We start from the raw sequence: 21,946 nt of genomic DNA, 5'->3' as shown, positions 1-21,946 counted from the left end.
ACCAGGGATGTCAAAAGAGTAAACTAAGTCAGAGGTTCTATTTATTAGATACTGGAGAAAGTTTGAAAAGACAGCCTTTGCTGGGAGCAGTGGAGCGTCCTGTGATCCCAGCACTCTGGAAACTGAGGTAGGAAGATCACAAGTTCAAGGCCAGCCTTGGCTACATGTTAAAAACACATCCCAGTGAATCGAAGATTCAAGAGGAGTGGCTCAGAGGCAGAGCTCCCGCCGAGCACGTGAGAGGCCCTGGACCCAGCTGCGGCAGGGAAATGGAAGGCTCTCCTTCCCCACCTTCTCGATGGCAACCTCCTTGACGGCCGCAGTGACGATCTCGTTGAGCACCTCCGTGTGCTTGTGCAGCTCCATGGCGAACATGTTCTCAAGCGTGAAGGTCTCTGTCATCTCGAAGAACACGCCTGTTTTCTCCATGAGTTCTTTCCAGTGTCTGAAAGAGAGGAGGGTTATCCATCAGCACGCACCGCTCAGACAAGTGCAGAGATGAGATTAATTGTTCCCCCTGCAGTCACAGGAAGAGGCCCTGTGGGACAACCTCCACAGTGACGTGGGACAGCCCGGGATTATACTCTCGAGTCCTTCCAAATCCTGCTCCCTGCCACTAGAGTTATAAACCAGGAGACATCTGGCAGGTCCCGTGTGTGTCTTAGCTGCTGAGAAAATGGGTGGCCTCTAGTTTTTTGGAACTGGCCTCTCTGCCTGTGGGAGAGCCTGGTGTCAATCACAGAGCCCCAAGTACACTGGGAAGTGTTGACCCATCGCTGACTCTGCTGGGCAGTGCCTGGTAACCACAGGCCCAGTCCTGGTCTCAGGGAAAGGATCTTCTGACTGGACAGATGGTCGATAGACAATGGAACAAGCTTACAAATTAAGCACCATCCTGTGTTCACAAGGGGATGTGTCCTTAGAAATACATCATCAGGAGATATCGGCTTAGCATGAATCTTACAGAGGGCTACATAAACCCACATGGCCAGGCCTGTGACACATCTGGCCCCACGTGAGATGATGTAGAGTCTGTTACTGAGCAGAGCACTGGTCCCCACTGATATGTGGCTTAACTTGAAACCAGTTGTTGTATGCAGAGCTGGGGACAGGGCCCTGGGCCTCAGACCTGCTAGGCAATTGCTCTGTCACTGAGCCACAGGCCCTAGCTTGTAAGTACTAACTGCTCCAAACACTGGGGGTTAGGGGGGAACACTGGATGGACTAGGGTAATAGTGCAGGTCTGTGGAAGACTGAAAAAGGACAACACGAAGCTTGAGGCTAGCCTGGGCTACAACCTAGACCCTGGCTCAAGAAAAGGAAAAAAAAATGAGGAGAGAAGAGGATCCCTGACATCAGATGTGATGCTCAGATACGACAAACAGGGAGAGACATGACCAGAACCTGGGAACTGTGGGCTACGAGGTCCTGGGGCTTTGATTATTGCGAAGAAGAATAGCTCAGTGAGAAGAATAGCAAAGGGTGAGAGAGAGCCTTCCAGGTCTGCCAGAAGTACAGGATGCAGAAGACAGAGATGAGGCAAAGCCACATTGGCTGGGCCTGTGACTGTCACTCTGGGCTCAGCAGGACAGAGAGCAATAGGTGCTAAAGCCACATGAGCTCAGGGAGCCCTTCTTGCTGGTGTGAATGGGGCTGTGTGTCCATCAGCTCCCTGGAACTGTGACAGAGTGCCGGAGGAGGGTGCAGAGGGTTCCGTCCATAGTCATCCATGCCGTGGTGAGAAGGAGTCATGTCCAGGGGCGCGGGATGTGGCAATGTGTTCATCTCGTGGCAGGCAGGAATGTGGGGGCCTGAGACCCACAGGCTCCACCTTCTAAAGTCACCTCACAACAGTGTCTCTACTGGGGACCAGGCCTTCCACACATGAGCCTCTTTGGGAACATTCCAGATCCAGATGACACCAGATTGGTAGGGAATAGGGAAATGACAACTTTCTCACTAAGTAAAATCAAGTTGCTTGGTGTGACTCTACGATCCCGACTGTGGGACACATCAGGGATGGTAGGAGCCACAGAACCCTGGCTAACTCCCATTGGCACAGAGCAGGTTGGGATGAGCCACTTGACCTGAGAGACCCAAGCTCCATCAATCACCAGAGGACCTGTGCATCTCACATAGCAGCCACAAGCCATACGTCACCGCTGGGTGAGCCCAAGTTCTACTGGACTGTACAAAGCACGTCAGGTTTCAAGGACTGGTTTTTAAGGAAGTCATATATCTCAGTGACATGTGGAAATGGTGTCTCAGATGTTGAATTAGTTAAATATATCATTAAGGGCTGGTGAGATGGTTCAGCGGTTAAGAGCACAGGCTGCTCTGGCAGAGGACCTGAGTTCAGTTCTCAGGACTCACATGGAGTTTCACAGTCATCTGAAACACCAGCTCTAAGGGATCTGATGCCCTCTGGCCTTCACAGGCACATGTGCACGCACACACACATGCACGCGCATGCACGCACATGCATAAACATAATTTAAAATTAAAATGATCTTTAAAGTGTGTATGGGGGTGAGGGTTAGGATTCATTTCAAGCCAGGCCTGATGGCTCTTGTCTAGAATCCCAGCATGTGGGAGACGGAGAAAGACTGCCATGAGATTGATAGCCTGGGATACATAGTGACTTTCTAGGCTAGCCTGGGCTACAGAATGGAATCCTATCTCACCCACCCCCACAAAAAAGACTAATCTCACTGCTCCCATTCCTTTTCCCCCCTTTTGGTTTTTGAGGCAATGTGTCACTAGATACACTGCCCAGGCTGGCACAGAACTTTCTGTCCTCCTGCCTCAGTGCCCCCAAGCCCTAGGATGGACGACTGGTGTGTGTAGCCCTGTCTGGTTCTTTCTATTCTTTTAATGTGGCACTCACTGTACTGGCTGGTTTTGTGTCAATTAGACACCTTTCAGAGAGGAAGGAAGCTTAGGTGAGGAAAAGCCTCCATGAGATCCAGCTGTAAGGCATTTTTCTCAATTAGGGATCAGTGGGGGAGGGCCTGGCCCATGGTGGGTGATGCCATCCCTGGGATGCAGGGGTGCTATAAGAAAGCAGGCTGAGCAAGCCATGGGGAGCAAGCCAGTAAGCAGCACCCCTCTATGGCCTCCGCATCAGCTCCTGCCTCCAGGTTCCTGCCCTGTGTGAGTTCCAGTCCTGACTTCCTTCAGTGATGAACAGCAATGTGGAAGTCTGAGCTGAATAAACCCTTTCCTCCCCGACTTCCCTTTTGGTCCTGGTGTTTCCTTGCAGCAGCTGAAACCCTAAGACAGGCCCCTAAACACCACAAATAGCATTGGTGCCCCGATTCTGTTCCTCCTGGATTCTGCTGATCAAATCCTGCCTCTTGCTTTTGACTGAAGCAGCTATGACAGTCATTTTTTATAAAACCATTGGCACTCTCTTCACTTACAGACAGCCTGGTCATCTCTCACCCCTCTTCTGAACTGCCGCCTACCAACCCAAGCTAAAGCTTTTGTTGGAAACCTAACATCCTTCTCTGAGCTGATGGAGGACAGAACTAACCTCTCTCTCAGGGCCTCGTGCTTCAGGTCCAGAAGCAGGGGGATAGAGTCTTTGAACGCCTTCATCTTCACTTCCAAATGGAAGGCCACGGACAAGCTGCGCACCTGCCGTGGCAGCTTGCGGAGGTTCTTGAGGAAGCCCTCGATTCCTTCCTGCAGATACTGGACATTCAGGTTGATCCAGAGGGTCTGGGACCATTCCTCTTTGGCAAGCTAGAAACATTAAACAAGACAGCATCTTGGGGCCTGACATAAATGTAAGGAAGGGACAAGATACATATTTAGCTCTGACCCCTCTCAGCTCTCTCTTCAAAGGAACCTCTCACTTAAAAAGGCAAGTGTTGAGGTCAAAAAGAAGGGGCTATAGCCGGGCAGTGGTGGCACATGCCTTTAATTCCAGCACTTGGGAGGCAGTGGCAGCTGGATTTCTGAGTTCGAGGCCAGCCTGGTCTACAGAGTGAGTTCCAGGACAGCCAGGGCTACACAGAGAAAACCAAAAAGAAGGAGGAGGAGGAAGGAGGAGGAGGGAGGAGGAGAAAGGAAGAGGGAGGAGGGAGGAGGAAGGAGGAGGAGGAGGGGGAGGGGAGGGGGAGAAGGAGGAGGAGGAGGAGGAGGGGGAGGGGAGGGGGAGAAGGAGGAGGAGGAGGGGGCCATGGACATTCTGAGCCCTTCCCGACATAATGCTGCACCTGAGGGTGTATGTCCCTGTGCCCAGCTTCGGGAGTCCCCTGGGAGGGGCCTTACCTTCAGAGAGTCATACAGTTCATAGATCATCCGGAGCCCCGTCATCTCCTTCTGCACCTTGATGAGCTCAGGGTACATGGTGATGGGGAGATCAAAGAGCTTCTCCGCATTGGCCAGTTCCTGCCGGTTCTTCTCGTGCTTTGCCAGCTCCTTTTCAAAACTGCCTAAGAGTTCTGAGCCTGCATAAGAAGTGCGGAGATAAAGCAGAAAGGACAGTCTGAATGTGAGATGCCCCTAGGTCCAGCGCTTGGGAGGCAAAGGGTGTGGGAAGTCCCTGCAAGCTCAAGGCCAGCCTATCTAGATAGCAAGTGCCCAGGTGGCCAGGGCTACAAACTGACACAGGTGTGTCTGAAATGTGTGTGTGTTTAAGACTGAGGGCCAGCAACATGGCTCACTCAGTAAAGGTGCTTGCTGCTAAACCTGACAGCTTAAGTTTGAATAGTAGGAACCATGTGGTGGGAGGAGAGAACTCCCCTGAGTTGTTCTCTGACTTCCACACATGCATTCACACACACATACACACATGCACACACATGTGCACATGCACACACATGTACGCATACATGTACACATACACCCGTACATGTATACATGCACATACATACAATGAATGTACACACATGTACGCACATAAATAGATAAGTAAATGTAATTAAAATTTTAAAGGAAGAATAAAATAAAGTTAATTAAGAAATCAACCATTGGGGCTGGAGAGATGGCCCAGTGGTTAAGAGCACGGACTGCTCTTCCAGAGGTCCTGAGTTTGATTCCCAGCAACCACAGGGTGGCTCACAACCGTCTGTAATAGGCTCTGGTGTGTCTGAAGACAGTGACGGTGTACTCATATACATAAAATACATAATGTTTTTAAATGATACAAATGTGTGTCTGGCTCTTTAAAACAAAAAAAAAAAAAAGAAAGAAAGAAAGAAAGAAAGCCGGGCGTGGTGGCACATACCTTTGATCCCAGCACTTAGGAAGCAGAGGCAGGCTGATTTCTGAGTTCGAGGCCAGCCTGGTCTACACAGTGAGTTCCAGAACAGCCAGGGTTACACAGAGAAACCCTGTTTCGAAAAACTAAAAAAAAAAAAAAAAAAAAAAAAAAAAAAAAAAAAGAGAGAGAGAGAGAGAGTTCAGCCATTAATTATTCAATACACATAAGTTACAGGGAGATAAATTTAAAGTCGGCAGGCTTTATTTTATCTTGTCCCAGCAACCAAAAGCCCACTCGCCCTGCAAGACCTACCAATCAGAGGGCTGATCCCTTGTACCCAGACCATCCTGGGTGTGAGGTCATTAAAGGGACACCCACCCTGTGCCCACCACCGTCAGTCTCACTTGCTGTCTGCCACTCTTGAGACTTTCCTCATCAGATTAACAACTGCCTTCACACGCCAACCTCAAAGTCTGTGCTTGGCCCCCAATCCCTCATGGCCATTATCATCCCTCGTCACTGTGTGTCCACTCGCCCACCCCAGCACTGCCTGCCTCCACTGCCTTTGTGATTCCCAGATCCGACTGTTTCCTTGGAAGCCCTAGCCATCCCTGTATGTGCAGTCTTCCCACACTCTCTTTAGAACAGCGGTTCTGAGCCTGTGCATGGCGACCCCTTCAGGGGCCAAATGACCCTTTTGCAGGGGTCACCTAAGACCATCCGAAAACACAGATATTTACATTATGATTCATAACCCTAGCAAAATTACAGTTCTGAAGTAGCAGTGAAAATAATGTTATGGTTAGGGGTAACCACGACGTGGGGGACTGTATTAAGGGGGTTGTCATGTTAGAAAGACTGAGGACGGCTGATGTAAGAATGATGTTTCCTGCCAGTCAGTGGTGGCGCACGCCTTTAATCCCAGCATTTGAGAGGCAGAGGCAAGCGGATTTCTGAGTTCGAGGCCAGCCTGGTCTACAGAGTGAGTTCCAGGACAGCCAGGGCTACACAGAGAAACCCTGTCTCAAAAAAAAAAAAAAGTTTCCCTCCCTGTCACTCTTTTGACTGGTGACTTATGAAGGACATGAGTCACATTTTGTAGATGAAATATCCCCCGAAAGGCTCTGTATTAGAGGCTTGGTTCCTGGCTGGCGGGTCCAGTCCCTGAGAGGCGACCAGATCATGATACATCAATAAATGAATCCATCAAGGGACTCAGGTTTGATGTCGTCATTGGGAAGTGAAGAGAAGAAAACTAGAAGGGGAGACCCTGTTGGAGGGGTGGTGGCTTAGGGACATTCTTCTGAAGGGTGTGTCTGGGCCCCATCCCCCACCCCGTCTACAGTCTCTCTACTTCCTGGCTGCTGAGCAAACCCCCTCAGCTATGGTTTACCCCACTGGAGGAGTTCCACATAACCACACTGGACTGAGGTCACCACAAGTGTGAGGCAGAATAATCATCCTTCCTTTTAAGTCATCCCTCTCAGATATGTGCCATAATGGTGGGAATCTGGCAGACACCATAGGCAAACCGAGTGGCATGACCCAGGGTCTACGTCCAAAGAATAGCTTTAAAGGGACAGAGAGGAGACGAGTGGGGTGTGTACGGCTACACTGGCAAAGGCTGATTTCAGTGGCCTCCGTGTTTGCCTGCCGTAGGGACTTGCTGGATTCTCTGGGAGTAGACCAGTGTTCCAACCTTCATAAACCTTGCACTGAGTCTGCCCTGCCCTCAGAGGCCGCCACTAGACCAAGTGGCCATGAAGGCAGCTGTTGCGTGACGACGTGATTCACTTTCTGTGACCCTCTCAGGAACCCCCCAAACCTTCAGCACCCCCATGTCGCAGCCTCACCTTTATCAAGGTCTTCGCCCACGGCCCCGGGGCCTTGGCTGTAGAAGCGTCTGGCGAATTCATCCAGCTGGCTCCTGTAGTTCATGATCTCACTCCGGGTGATCTGAGGGAAGGAGGCCACCCCTTATCGTGACTTAGCCTCGGTGTGGGGTGGTGTGGTGTGGGGAGGTATTGGAGCCCAATACCTCATTCGAGGCGTCAGTACTCCAGCGCTGAGCCTTGCCCCAGTCCCCCCCATCTGCACTTGGGGGTGAGGGGACACCACACCTCTGTGAAAGTTCGCTTGATGCCCCCAAGGGCGTGCTCCACGTTCATCGATTCCGTGAAGAGAGATTCCCACATGTTCTCGATGTTATTAACCAGTTCTTGCTCCGCGTCTGTGGGCTAGAGAGACAGGGAGGGAGAGAGACAGGGAGAGAGGAGGATGGGAAGGGGAGAGAGACAGATGGAATTACCAATTAAGTTGGAACTGAAGTTGCAGGTCAAAGCTGCTCCCTCAGGTCTGTGTTTCTGGTTGCACCCAAGAGCTAACTGGGAAATTAATGTTGTGTTCTTGGGGTTGTTTATTTGGTTTTGAGATTTTAGGGTTTTTTTTGGTTTTGAGGATTTTGTTGTTGTTGTTGTTTTTAATTGTGTGTGTTTGCCTGTGTGCACAGTGCCATAATTTCCCTGACAGTGCCCCACCTTAACAGCCATGTCAGGCTCTATCCCTCAGGAACCATAAACCAAATAAACTCTTTCTTCCCTAAGTTGCTCTCCCTGGGGTACTTTATGATAGCAACCTAGAAGTGATTAATGCAGTAGACACCCAGTCATCAGAGGTGTCAGGACAGCAAAGCTGACTCACAAAGATGTTGTAGATCGCCATGGTGCGGTATCGCTCCTGGATGTCCTTGTACCTCAGCTCCATGACTAAAGATTTGGACCTGATCTCTGAAATTGTTGCGAGGACAAACTTGAGGTCTTCGAGGGTGCTGGGGCTCTTCTTAAGATTCTTGGCCAGGTGCTATGGAGAGACAGCTCAATGGTTAAGAGCACTGGCTGCTCTTCTAGAAGGCCTGAGTTCCAGTCTCAGCCCCCACATGGCTGTTTGCAACCATCTGTAACTCCAGTGCCAAGGGATATGATGCCCTCTTCTGGCCTCTGCAAGTACTGCACTCACATGGAAAAGAGACTAACAAACCAAGCCCGCCTCCCTCAAGAATAGGGCTCTTTGTTCTGGTTTGGACGCTAGGCATTGGTATGCTGGTTGGTTTTTACTGTCAACTTGATACAACTCAGAATCACTTAGGAAGACAGTCTTAATGAGGAATTGTCTAGATGGACCTGTAGGCATCTTTTATTGGGGGGGGGGGCGGGGGGAAGGTCATAATTGTTAATTGATGCAGCAAGATCCATCCTGCTGTGGGCGACACCATTCCCTAGGCAGAGGGTCCTGAACAGTATGAGAAGAGAAAGCTAGCTGAGAGCAAGCAAGCAAGGACGCACTGATTCTCTCTCTCTGCTCTTGACTGTCTATGTCACTAGCTGTCTGAGTCCCCACCTTGACACCCTCTCAATGGTGGGCTATAACGTGAAGTTATGAGTGAAATAACGCAAAGCCTGTCTCTCCCAAGTCACTTTTTGTCTGGATATTTTATCATAGCAACAGAAACGAAGCAAGGACAGGATGGAACCCAGGGCCTTTGCATGTGCTAGGCATATGTAGCTCTACCATAGAGCTCCATCCCCAGGCCTCGGACGTCTGTTTGAAATGAAGGTGGCCTTAGGTACCTCAATCTCATCCCGGAGGCTATAAAGCTCCTCCCTAGCCGATTCGTTGAGGAGCTTCCCCAGTGAGATCACCCAGGACTTGGCATTTTCTTGCACGGTACTGGCCAAGGGCCCGAGCTGCAGCCGGATGCAGTGCTCATCCTTGACCAGTGGGTGGCGCATCACGTCGGCGGCGATCTTGGAGTAGAACTGCAGCTTCTCGTCGTAGGCCACGCAGGCCGGTTTCTTGGCCGCAAACTTCTCCATCACGATGGACTTGTCCAGCTTCCAGAGGGGCCGGTATCGCTTCCACCTCTGAAGGTACTTCATGATGTTCACCAGCAGCCTGTGGATGTTTTGGGGGATCATGAGGGCTTGGTCCATGATCTGGGTGTTCTGGGAGATGTCATTGTAGAAGCTTATGATGACAACTTCCTCCTCCTCCCCCTTCTGCGGGGGGCATTCAATGCAGCTGCCGTTCATCCAGCGCACGAAATGCTGGAGGGACAAAGCGGGCAGGAGGTAAGGGCCGAGCACGGTGGGCCTCCTGGGTACATCCCGGTACCTGCTAACGAGTCCAGCTATGATGGACACTTACACTATGTAGCCCTTCAAGGCTAGCCTCGAAATCATGATCCTCCTGCCTCAGCCTCATTGTGAGATTACAAATCTGGGTCACCATTTTCTGCTGTGTTTCTTTCTCTCCCTTCCTCCCTTCCTCCTCCTCTCTGTCTTTGTCTCTCTCTGTCTGCTCTCTTCTCTCCTCTCTCTCTCTCCTCTCTCTCTCTCTCTCTCTCTCTCTCTCTCTCTCTCTCTCTCTCTCTCTCTCTCTCTCTCTCTCAATCTGTCCTGGTGGATCACGAACACATCTCTGTGATCACCCAGATGAGCGCAATAGTAAGCGCTCCACACGGACCAGCTGTGTAGAAAGGGAGGCGCGCAGAGTTGGGCTCAGTTGGTACAAGCGCCTGGCACGTACAAAGCCCCAGGCTCCATCCCCAATACAAAGTAAATTAGATGTTGTGGGGCACGCCTGTAATCCCAGCACTGCACGGGTGGAAGTAGAAAGATCAGAAATTCAGGGCCCTCAAATTGAATGGCTTCACACAGACCAAGGGCAGCTGAATTGGAGGTCTGCTGGCACCTCTCCGACCTCGTCCACCAGCGAGCAGGAGGCAGGTGGACAAGCAGGAGGTCTTTTGTTACCGCGGTGAGCATGTTACCTTGGTGACCTCCACACAGCTGCGGACACAGTGGACACACATCTTATCGATCTCGTTGGCGTTTGGGTGGAGAACGATTTCTGGAGCTGACAAGATGGTTTCCGCTTGGAACAGAGGGACATTTCTGAGGATCAGAGAGTTGAAAGCCTGTAGATTCCTACAGTGGGGGAGGGGTACAGAGGACACAGGACTCAGGCTGTGAAATATATCAACCACGGCTGCAGGGAGCAGGATGGAGTCAAGCACGGAGGTCTGCTCCACACTGTAGACTGGTGAGGCAGTGGAGAGGACTACAGGCCCACTGTCTACATTTTATGCACCTTGGTCATTTCTGCTTGGGGGAATCAAACACCTATTGGTAGGAAATAATCACAACCACCACCAACAATCATTCCCAGCAGCCCCTGCACTGCCTTCTGGGAATGCTTTCTGCTCCTCTATGACAATCATTTGACAGAATCTCCATGCTTTGACATCTCTCCTTGGCTCTCAGAAGACAAGGACCGCTGTCTGTGACCAAGACTTCGTAGTCCAAGCCCTAGCACATAGGCACTTCTGATAAAGCTTGGATGCATGAATGCATGGGTGGGTAAATGAATTTATGGGTAGATGGATGATAGCCAGATGGATGGATGGATGGATGGATGGACAGATGGATGGATGCATGGGTGGATGCATGAGTGGATGGATGTATGGATGGATGCAAGGATGCATGGATGGATAGATGCATGGGTGACTGGATGGATAGATGGGTGGATGGATGGATGGATGAATGTATGGGTGAATGGGTAGGTGGATGGATAGATGGATAGATGGGTGGATAAATGGATGAATGGGTGGATATAAACATGAATGGATGGATAGATGGTGAGAGAGGATAGAGATATGATGAATAGATGGATAGTAGACAGATGATGGATGGATGGACAGATAATGGAAAGATATAACATATTAGGCAAAAAGTAGCTCCAGATGAGGTGCCTGGAGAACCGAGTTTGGTCTCCATCACCCATGCCAGGTGGCTCACAACTGCCTGTAAGTCCAGCTGCAGGGAGAACTAATTCCTTTGGCCCCCACAGCACCTGTTGTGTGCACATATGTATATTTTAAAGATGAATAAATATTTTTTATTGATACGAGTACACTGCAGCTGTCTTCAGACACACCAGAAGAGAGCATCAGATTCTATTGCAGATGGTTGTGAGCCACCATGTGGTTGCTGGAAATTGAACTCAGGACCTTTAGAAAAGCAGTCAGTGCTCCTAACCACTGAGCCATCTCTCCAGCCCATGAATAAATATTTTTTAAAAATACATTAAGGGGGGCTGGTGAGATGGCTCAGTGGGTAAGAGCACCCGACTGTTCTTCCGAAGGTCAGGAGTTCAAATCCCAGCAACCACATGGTGGCTCACAACCATCCGTAACGAGATCTGACTCCCTCTTCTAGAGTGTCTGAAGACAGCTACAGCTACAGTGTACTTACATATAATAAATAAATAAATCTTAAAAAAAAAATACATTAAGGTTTTTTTAAAAGGGACACTGTGATTCAAAGATGCCACGTCTTGCCAGAATAACTCGGGAGTTACAGAAAGCCGCTCACTGGCTGGCTTCTTAGAATGGCTCCAAACTATAGTGTATGTGTGTCTTCCCGCTGGCCCAGCTGTGCTGCTGGGCCACAGGACTCACAGAGGACAGCAGGGAGCTGTGTCACCTGTCCTCTGAGGAAAAGCTGTACTGGGGCCTTCTGCTGCCAAGCAGACATGTAGATACCTTGATTTCCAGAAGCAGAGAGGCACACAGCAGGCTTTGTGAGCCATTAGGGCCTCATAGGAGCAAGAGTCCACACAGAGGGTACCCACTCCCTGCCCAGCCTCCCCATCCAGCTGGTGCTTAGCTGTCCATCACAGCCTATAACCCGCAACCAGGCCGTGCCTGCAACAGGTGTCCTTACTTCTGTATGAGCTTCACCAAGACATCGTAGATCTTGCCTTCCCAGTACTCATAGTAGGAAGCTAGCTTCGGGGCCCTGCCCGTGTTGGTGTGTACCACTAGACCTTCCACCTTGGTCAGCAGAGGCCCGATAGCCATGTACCACCGGACCATGTGGTCCACATCCCTGGCCCTTTCTCGTTCAATGTACTCAAAGAATTCTTTTACACCTGTAGAGAAGGACGAGAGTTACACGTGTCAGCCCCAAAGCACGGAAGTACCTCAAGGGCCACTGAGATGACTTCACAGATAAAGGAGCTTGCCACCAAGCCTGACCATCTGAGTTCAGTCCTCATGAACCCATGTAGTAGAGAGGGCCAACTTCTGCAAGTTGTCCTCTGACTTCCACAGGGGCACCATAGAAAACACATACACACATACACACAGCATAATGCTATTGTATGTTGTGTAAAGAGTATCCTGGGACTATTCAAATGCTGATTTCTGGCGTCTGAGCCCCCTGTATCTGGTTGCGATTTCAATATTGTATAAACATTCCTGCCCAGTTATTCCCTGATTGGTCAATAAAGCTAGCTGATCAGGCAAGGACTGAGTAGGGGAGAGACTAGGGCTGGACTTCCTGCCAGCCAGGGAAGGAGGAGAAAGAAGGAAGAAGGGGGATTAGCTACAGGACAAGTCCAGGGGATGTCATGACAAAATATCAGGACCAGAGAGAGAGCTAGATCAGTATTAAAATGCAAATATTCTGGGGATTTTGACTGGGAGGTAGCAAGATTAGCTTAGAGGATTAAAATAGAGTGGTACTGTTCTGTTGTGCCCTTGAAGCTTGTTAGGTAAATGTAATAGTCCAGTCTCAATTATTTGGGAGCCAAAAAGGAAAACAGCAACACCCTTACAAAAATCCACTAATAACACACAAATACGCAAGAAAATTAAAAAGAAAATAATTAAAGGAACTACTTTGGGGCTGGAGAGATTGCTCAGTGGTCAAGAGCACTGGCTGTTCTTGCAGAGGCTCTGGATTACTTCCCAGTACCCGTGTGGTAGCTTAGAACCATCTGTAACCCCTAATTCCAGGGAACCTGATGCCAGCTTCTGCCCCTGAAGGCACTGCATGCACACCATCCACACACGTGCAGGCAAAACACCCAGCTGCAGAAAATAAAAACAGACAAAATGCTAAGAGGAAAGTCCTTTCTGCCGGCAGAGGAGGATACCAGTTACATGCGGCAGCTGTGACTCGGAACTTTGTGGCAGAAGCCATGGGTCACGGGCTGTCCTCAGGGACCTGGACTCAATGCCACAGGCTCATTCTCACCTCCAGGAAAAAAAAGTGAGTGGTGTCAGCTGGGACTGTGGTGGGGGCTCGTGCTCCACAAAGGCCCTGGGTTCAAATCCCAGCAACCACATGGTGGCTCACGACCATCCGTAAGGAGATCTGACACCCTATCCTGGTGCATCTGAAGTCAGCTACATAACATAATAAAATCTTTGGGCCATAGCAAGCAGGACCGGAGCCAGTGAGGCCAACCGGAGCAAGCAGAGGTCCTAAATTCAATTCCCAACAACCACATGATGGCTCACAACCACCTGTACAGCTACAGTGTACTCATATACATTAAATAAATAAATAAATAAATAAATAAATAAATAAATAAATAAGTCTTTAAAAAAAAAAGAATTCCTGGGCTGGTAAAATGGCTCAGCGGTTAAGAGCACTGACTGCTCTTCTGAAGGTCCTGAGTTCAAATCCCAACAACCACATGGTGGCTCATAACCATCTGTAATGAGATCTGACGCCCTCTTCTGGTGAGTCTGAAGTCAGCTACAGTGTACTTACATATAATAAATAAATAAATCTTTAAAAAAAGAATTCCTTATGGACTCATTTAAGACAGTCTGAAATACCACAAGTGTAGTGCAAAGCAAATTTGAGCCCATAAAATAAAATTTACCTGACTATTAACAAAGTTATACAGTTGGATGTAGGTAGTGCACTCCTGCAATCCCAGCACTGGAAAGTCTGAGGCAGGAGGATGGCAGGTTCAAAGCTAGCTTGGGCAATATAGTTAGAGCCCATCTCAAGAAAGAAAAAGAAAAAAAAAAAAAAAAAAGGATCTGGCAGTGGTGGTGCACACCTTTAATTCCAGTACTCAGAAGGCAGAGGCAGGCAGATCTCTAAGTTTGGGGCTAGCCCAGTCTACAGAACTAGTTCCAGGATAGCCAGGGCTACACAGAGAAACCCTGTCTCAAAAAAAGAAAAAGGGGGGAAAAGTTATCGACAGAAGCATTTCAAAGTTACTGAGAGAAAGTGATTGCTGAGCTAGGTGGCACAGGCCTTCAATTCCAGCACTCAAAAGGCAGATAGGTGGGTGGATCTCCGTAGGTTCGAGGCCAGCCTGGTCTAGATGATGAGACCTTGTCTTCCTCAAAATCAAGAGCCTAGGGGGGGAGGGTATGGGGGACTTTTGGGATAGCATTGGAAATGTAATTGAGGAAAATACGTAATAAAAAAAATATTAAAAAAAAAAATCAAGAGCCTAGAGGGCTGGGCCTGGCCTGGTGGCTAAACACACGAGAGGCCCTGCTTCCAGCCCAGGATTGAAGCAAGCAATGGTCATACGCTATAAAAATCTCATGTCACCCAGAACGTGGCAGAGGGTGGGACACTGACTGCCACGATACTTCCAAGGAAAGGGCTGGAGTAGTTAGACCAGTTTGTGCCAGTCACTGAATGTGGCTGACAAGCGAGAAGCCAGGCCTACCTGGGACCCCATCCTCAGTTTTGGCGACTGGGTACCGGAAAAGGCTGACTGACTCGATGAGTGTGAGCCTGGAGTTGATGTCGTCGGCATTCTTGTGAATCTGGTGGACCAGAGTTTCGAACTTGCCGATGGCCTGCTTGCAGCGAGTGATGTAGTCAGAGATTCCTTGGGGAAAGAGAAACCTCTGGCTTCTGGCCCTGCCGTTCCTGGACTGCCCACCGGCATTTCTGACACCCGTGGTGATGACACTTAGCCCATAGACCCCGTTCCTGCAGCTGTGGTGACTGAGAGGTGGGTAAGAGCCACTCAGCCCCTGAAGGTCCGGGACAGAGAGAACTGGGCACCTCCTCTGCAAGCACAGGAGTGAGTTCCATTGCACCCCCAGACATCTGTGTGTTTATATTTGTGTGCTTGAATATGTACATACATGCCCATAAGTAGGAGCATGTATATATGTATGTTCATACACATAGACGTGCATGCTTGTGTATGTGTACAATTGTGTGCATGAATGTGTATGTATGTGTGCACATGTGCATAATTGTGTGCACATACTGTATGTGTATGTATCTGTGTGTGTGTGTAAATCTTTATTTGGTTTTTGGTTTTTGTTTGTTTGTTTGTTTGTTTGTTTGAGACAGGGTTTCTCTGTGTAGCCCTAACTGTCCTGGAACAAACTTTGTAGACCACTTTGTGGCCTCGAACTCAGAAATCTGCCTTCCTCTGCCTCCCAAGTGCTGGGATTAAAGGCATGTGCCACCAACGCCTGGCGTAAATTTTTATGTGCATGTGTGTGTACAAATGTGTGTGTGTATATGTGTGCACTTATATAAGGTTGTGTGGTTTATATTAACATATTGTGACATGTGGGTTTTACAGGAAGGGATCATTATATAAGGTCCCTCCAGGGACTGGGCAGGTGGCTCGTGGGACACAAGAGTTTGCTTTCTAAATGTGAGGACCTGAGTTTGAATTTCCAGGACCCCCACACAAAGCTGGGCAGGGCCGTGCAAACCTGTAACCCCAGCACTTTGAGTAGAGACAGGAAGAGCCTGAGAGCTCGCTGGCCGGCCAGCCGAGCCAAAAGAGCCAAAGTCCCCAGAGCTTTGAGAGCCTCTGCCTCAAAATAACCATGTGGAGTGTGACAGAAGAGAACACCCGATTCCTTCCTCCAGACTTTGCATGTACACACACTTGCACACTCACACACATTTGCGTGTGCACTTGCAGTTACTTGCACCCATGTGTGTACACATTTGCACACTCACACCCGTGTGTATGCTTGCACACCTGCATGCACATGTTTGCATGTGTACTTGTACACTTACTTATGCCCCACGTGTGTGCACATTTGCACACTTGCATGCACATACCACACACACACACACACACACACATAAGGTGATCCGGAGCTGTTGTTACCTAGTGAGTTCCAGTTCAGCCTCTTGTACCCAGACCGGAAGACTCGGAGCAGCTCCTGGGAGTGGTCATCCAGGAGCGCTATCTCTGCCTCGTTCAGTGTGTTGATGAGCAGGTGGTAGTGATCCAGCATGCGCTGGATCCCCTCTGTATACCTGAGTGCCCAGCACAGGAGAAAGTGAGAGATGCAGGGTAGGACATGACCTTAAGAACGATAGTACCATGTCCCCCAGCGGCCTGGTTCCCCAGCATCCTCCATCAGGACATTCACAGAGGGCGGGCAGGGATGAGACTCAGGGCCCGAGAGTGTGCAAGCACAAGGCCTGTCCATCCCTAGCATCATAGGGGTAGCTGTCGCATCCGTGGGGAAGGGCCTGCTAAAGTTTTGTGCCCAGAGAAGCAACTCTGTGTGTGAACACTGCCTCTCGTTGACTCAGTGCTGCTAGTTACACGCCTCCAGTGCTAAAGCTTCATGTGGCTAGACTCGGGGAGGGGTACCCACCATCTTTCGCCATGTACCCTTGTGCCGAGACCACCAGGCTCTTACCAGTTACAGCTCCACCCCTCAGTCACACAGACCTGGCTAATCGCAGGTCACAAAACAGTACAGGAAGAAGTGAATGTGCAAGAGAGAGATTTGTGAGAAGGGGGAGGGTTGGCAGGGAGGGGAGGGGTGGGGTGAGAGCAGACAGGATGCAAGGTATGCATAAGTGAAACTGTAAATACAAGAATAATACTTTTTAAAGAAATGAGCTGGGCACCGTGGCATGTGTCTTTAATCTGAGCACCGAGGAGGCAGAGGCAGGAGGATTTCTGTGAGTTTGAAGCCTGATTGGTCTATGGAGCGAGTTCCAGGACAGCCTCCAACTCTATATAGAGGCCTTATTTCATTCACACACACACACACACACACACACACACACACACACACTTAGAAACAACATCAAAATAGAGTCAAGAGGCCCTGAGACCAAGCGCGTCCCCTCTGGTTGAAGAATGATCCTCTCACCTGAGGAATTTGTCTTCCTGGAGGGCCACGTTCCTCGCCAGTTCAGGGATGGTGAATCCCAGCTGCTCTAAGTACTTGGTTTCGTTAATAATCTCTTTGAGAATGGGAGAGAAGTTGATAATAAACGTGGTCCCCCTGTCTATGATCGCTGAGTCCTCGGCTGTGATGATATTCTGTGGGACAGACACAGTGCACAGCTTGGAAATGACTGTCCGCCATTGCTCGTAAAACTACACATGAACTTGGCAAACAGAAATGTGGGCCTTTTCCCCAATGGGTGGGCGCAGACAGGAACTAGTGGATTATGCATTCTGTTTCTTGGATATATACATATGAACTATATATGTGTGTATTTTATATTAGAATTATATATAATATATATATTATATATAAGAATATATATACATACATACACACATATATATGGTGGATAGACATATTATATATAAGAATATATATACACACACACATATATATATAATTCGTATATATATATATATATGTATATGTGTATATATATATATGTGTATGTACATATATATATAAGATTTGGCATGGGTGGATGGCTCAGTATATAAAATGCTCACTCTGCCAGCAGGAAGACCTGAATTTGGATTTTGGGTTTTTTTGTTGTTGTTTTTTTGTTTGTTTTTCTTTTTCAAGACAGGATTTCTCTGTGTAGCCCTGGCTGTCCTGGAACTCACTCTGTAGACCAGGCTGGCCTCAAACTCAGAAGTCTGCCTGCCTCTGCCTCCTGAATCCTGGGATTAAAGGTGTGCGTCACCACCGCTGGGCTCTGTAAAGTTTCAGGCATATATGCACATATGCATACCACAAACAGAGAGAGAGAGAGAGAGAGAGAAAGCGCACCTAGACAGGATTCTAGGGGTTGCACGGCCAGCCAGCCTAGCCAAATCCACAAGGTCTTGGTTCAGTAAGAGACCCCATCTTAAACAATATTTTTTGGGGTGACTGACACCTCATGTCAACCTCTGGCCTCTGCATACATGAACATATGTGTTAATACCACACACACACACACGTTCAGTTTAGCTGCTTCAGATCCAACTAGACTACAGAGTGAGTTTAAGACCAGCCTAGGCAACTGAGTGAGACCCTGCCCCCAAATAAAAAAGAAGAGCAGGGGATGTTTCTCAGAGGTAGAGCCTGCCTAGAATCCCCCGGCGAGGTACTGGGGGTGTGGGTCAATGGTCGTGTATGGTCATGTGCTTTTCTAGCACGAACAAAGCTCTGGCCTCAATCCCCAGCTCTGGAAAAATAAAATAAAAAGAGTTCTATTTAGCTGCCAGTAGTCAAATGCTAGTGAGGTCCTTTTAAAATATAAATTTCTGGCTTTTCTTAGAAAACAGGGAAATCAAATCATGTTGGCAGGTACAGGCTAGACTTTGGCAAATGATGCCCCTGGAACAAGGCCTTGAAAACCCCAGCTCCCCAAGGTACATGGGGCTCTCATGGTGACAGAGAAGTTACCTGCTAGGAAGAATTTCAGGGGTGACGTACGTAAACTGCCGGGTCCACAGACACTGGCCGCCTGAGTGGTGGCCGTGTGCCAGGCCCAAGGCCACAAAAGTGGGTGGCAAAGGGTAACACTTAAAAACAGTTGCCTGTGTGTGTGGGCCTGTGTGGTGGCTCTGTGATAAAAGTTGCTTGTCACCAACCTATGCTCAGTCCCTGGGACCCACAAGCTGTCGTCTGATGTACACACACACACACACACACACTGTCATCCAGTCCACTCAATTATTTTTTTAAGATTTATTTATTATATGTAAGTACACTGAGTTGTCTTCAGACACCAGAAGAAGGAGTCAGATCTCATTACAGATGGTTGTGAGCCACCATGTGGTTACTGGGATTTGAACTCAGGACCCCCGGAAGAGCAGTCAGTGCTCTTAACCACTGAGCCACCTCTCCAGCCCAAACTCAATCATTTTTTAATGTGCGTACGTGTGTGCAAGTATACAGGAGGTGTGTGCATGCGTGCGTGCATGTGTACAAAGGACAGAGAACAACCTTGGTCATCATTTCTCCAGTGTCATCTTTTGGTTTTTAAGGCTTAATTGATATCTATATTTTATATATATATGGGGGTGGGTAGATGCATGTAAGGTACCCATGCATAAGAGGACATCAGAGGCCCTGGGACTGGCACCATGGGCGGTTGTAACCCTCCCAGCGTGGATGTGAGCGATCGAGCTGGGTTCCTCTGCAAGAGCAGCATGTGTTCTTACCACTGAGCTGTCTGTCATCTCCCCAGCTGGACTTGTCTTTTGAGTCAGGGTCTCTCACTGGCTGGAGGTGCCCAAGGTCTTGGTGTTTCCAACTGAGCCATCTCCCCAGCCCCTCAACTTATCTTATGAAGGCGGAGACAAAGCCGCTCAAGGGGTCAGCATAGCTGCTGTTGCTACCTCTGTTGCCCTCCCGGCCCCCTCAAGAGGATGGAGGCCTGCCCTGCTTTGTGGGGAGTGTGGAAGGGCATACCTTGGTGAGCAGGCTCTTCTTCATGAGGGCTGGGAGGCTCTGCTCTGTGGTCTCCTTCCAATGCTCATACTTCCCGTCTTCATACTCCTTCATCTTCCTCCCCACCTCCAGGTATCTCTGCTTCACCTAGCCCGGAATGGGAGTAGCCGTCATTTTGTCCCGGAAAACGATGCTTTTTTCCTCTCTCTACCAACCCCGTCTCTTTCTTTTCTTTCTTTCTTTTTCTTTTTTAAAAAAAGAATTATTTACCTATTTTATGTATGTGAGTATACTGTAGCTGTCTTCAGACACACCAGAAGAGGGTATCAGATCCCATTACAGATGGTTATGAGCCACCATGTGCTTGCTGGGAATTGAACTCAGGACCTCTGGAAGAGCAGTCAGTGCTCTTAACTGCTGAGCAGTCTCTCCAGCCCCCTCCTATCTCTTTCTATGTATGCATGCGCATTTGAATGTACCAGAACACCACCTTGGAAAAGGGAAATAGCATTGTCACAGGTGGTGGCTGGTGGCGGGGTCTTGCTTGGGATCTTTTGACTTGAAAACCAGGCTTGGTCTAGCACAGACCGGCAAACTCTCCTCTGTGAGTGAGGAAAGGTTTAGATGTGTTTTGAGGGCTGAAGAGATGGCTCAGGAGCTACGAGCACCTGCTGTCCTTCCTGAGGACCTGGGTTCAGATCCCAACACCCACATAGTGGCTCATATCCACCTGTAACTCCAGCTCCAGAGGATCTGATTACCCTCTGCAGGTGCCTACACATATGTATGTAAACTCACACACAGACAGAAATGCATATACGTAAATAAATAAGATATTAACCATGTTTAAACGGCTAAGGGAAAGTATAAAGAAGGCCAGGGTGGTGTGGCACACACCTGTAATTTCAGGTCTCAGGGTCGGGGAGGCAGGGGAGGTCCAGGCTAGCCTGGGCTATAAAGCAAGACTCTGTCTCAAAAAATAAATAAATGAAAAATAAAAAGAACTTTGACCGTGAACACTATGCGGACTTCACACACAGCAGCCAGTACTGGGAAGACAAGTCTGTCCATCTGTGTGTCACCAAGAGTAGCTTCCTTGGATCAACCGGACAGCATAGGTCACATGACCTTCAAATGTCTCTAATATTAACTGTATGGATTTTTAAAAGACTTGTTTTATCTTTAATTACATACATGTGAATGCGCACACATGCCCACACGAGTGTGAACACCCGTGGAGGCCAGAGGGATTGGCTCCCCTCGGGCCAGAGTTACAGATGGTTGTGAGCCACCCAACGTGGGAGTTGGAATCCAAACCAAGTCCCCTGAAAAAGCAGGACTTGCTCTTAACCACCAAACTCACCTCTCTCCAGCCCCAAACTCTGAAGTTCTTTAAAGATAAAACCAAACGTCTGTCAGCAATAAAAGAGCTCTGGAGGCAAGGATAGTCAGAGTTAAAATGACAGTGGTCGTGGGCTGGGCATGCGGCTCAGTGGGTAGAGTGTTTACTTAGTAGCCACAAACCTCAGGGCTCCATGCCTAGCTCCGCAGAAGCCAATTGTAGTGCTGGCCATCTCTAGTCCCAGGACTTAAGAAATAGAGGCAGAAGAATCAAGACTTTCAAAGTCAGGCTGGAGAGATGGCTCAGCGCTTAAGAGCACTGACTGCTCTTCCAGAGGTCCTGAGTTCAATTCCCAGCAACCACATGATGGCTCACCACAATCTGCAGTGGGGTCTGATGCCCTCTTCTGGTGTGTCTGAAGAGAGCAATGGTGTATGTGAAAGGAAATAAAACTTGAGACGTGTGATGCATGTAATTTATGTCAAATAGCCCAAAGAGCTGTTTGTGAGCTTTGAAACCTGGGGCTGAGAACATAGCTGAACAGGCCAGGACATGCCCGGGCAGGCCCATCGTTACATGTCCTGTCTGGCCTGGTGCCTCCCTATCTCCCGCCCTTTCTGACAGTCTGTTAATGTTTAAATGGACCAATCATATGAAACCGTGCCAATTCCTCCCCCAGCCCCACCCCTTTCCTATAAAAAACCCTAGCTTCCAAGCCTCGGGGTCAAAACCACTGTCTCCTTCGTGAGATACATTTTGACCCGGAGCTCCGCCATTATGGCTCCACCATGTGGTCGACACCTCTGTCTCCTGTGAGACGTGTAGGCCCCAGAGCTCTGTCATTAAACTAACTCATGCTTTTACATCAAGATGGTCGTCTGTTTGTGATTCTTGGGTACATGCTGAACGGAAATTGAGTGGGGGTTTCCCCATTAGG

At 49.0% G+C, this 21,946-nt stretch overlaps 1 protein-coding gene across 1 annotated transcript in view; it reads right to left on the bottom strand.

The window, feature by feature from the left end:
* The window catches only part of Dnah10 (dynein axonemal heavy chain 10), a 111,875-nt gene that overhangs the window by 66,012 nt on the left and 23,917 nt on the right, over window positions 1–21,946 (bottom strand). The window contains exons 14-26 of the mRNA XM_021162419.3: window positions 19,689–19,814; window positions 17,187–17,359; window positions 16,181–16,332; window positions 14,759–14,923; window positions 11,995–12,202; window positions 10,041–10,197; window positions 8,839–9,315; window positions 7,913–8,071; window positions 7,333–7,449; window positions 7,066–7,168; window positions 4,279–4,457; window positions 3,536–3,747; window positions 292–445 (exon numbers count right to left, since the gene is read on the bottom strand). Coding sequence (XP_021018078.1) covers window positions 292–445; window positions 3,536–3,747; window positions 4,279–4,457; window positions 7,066–7,168; window positions 7,333–7,449; window positions 7,913–8,071; window positions 8,839–9,315; window positions 10,041–10,197; window positions 11,995–12,202; window positions 14,759–14,923; window positions 16,181–16,332; window positions 17,187–17,359; window positions 19,689–19,814 — 2,382 coding nt within the window. The remainder of the gene's footprint in view (window positions 1–291; window positions 446–3,535; window positions 3,748–4,278; window positions 4,458–7,065; window positions 7,169–7,332; window positions 7,450–7,912; window positions 8,072–8,838; window positions 9,316–10,040; window positions 10,198–11,994; window positions 12,203–14,758; window positions 14,924–16,180; window positions 16,333–17,186; window positions 17,360–19,688; window positions 19,815–21,946) is intronic.

The sequence above is a fragment of the Mus caroli genome, unplaced genomic scaffold (genome assembly GCF_978045245.1).
Source record: "Mus caroli unplaced genomic scaffold, Mus_caroli_1 scaffold_4, whole genome shotgun sequence".
NCBI classification, from domain to species: Eukaryota; Metazoa; Chordata; class Mammalia; order Rodentia; family Muridae; genus Mus; species Mus caroli.
Note: the sequence above shows the minus strand (reverse complement) of the source record. Positions and strands in the feature narration are given on the sequence as shown.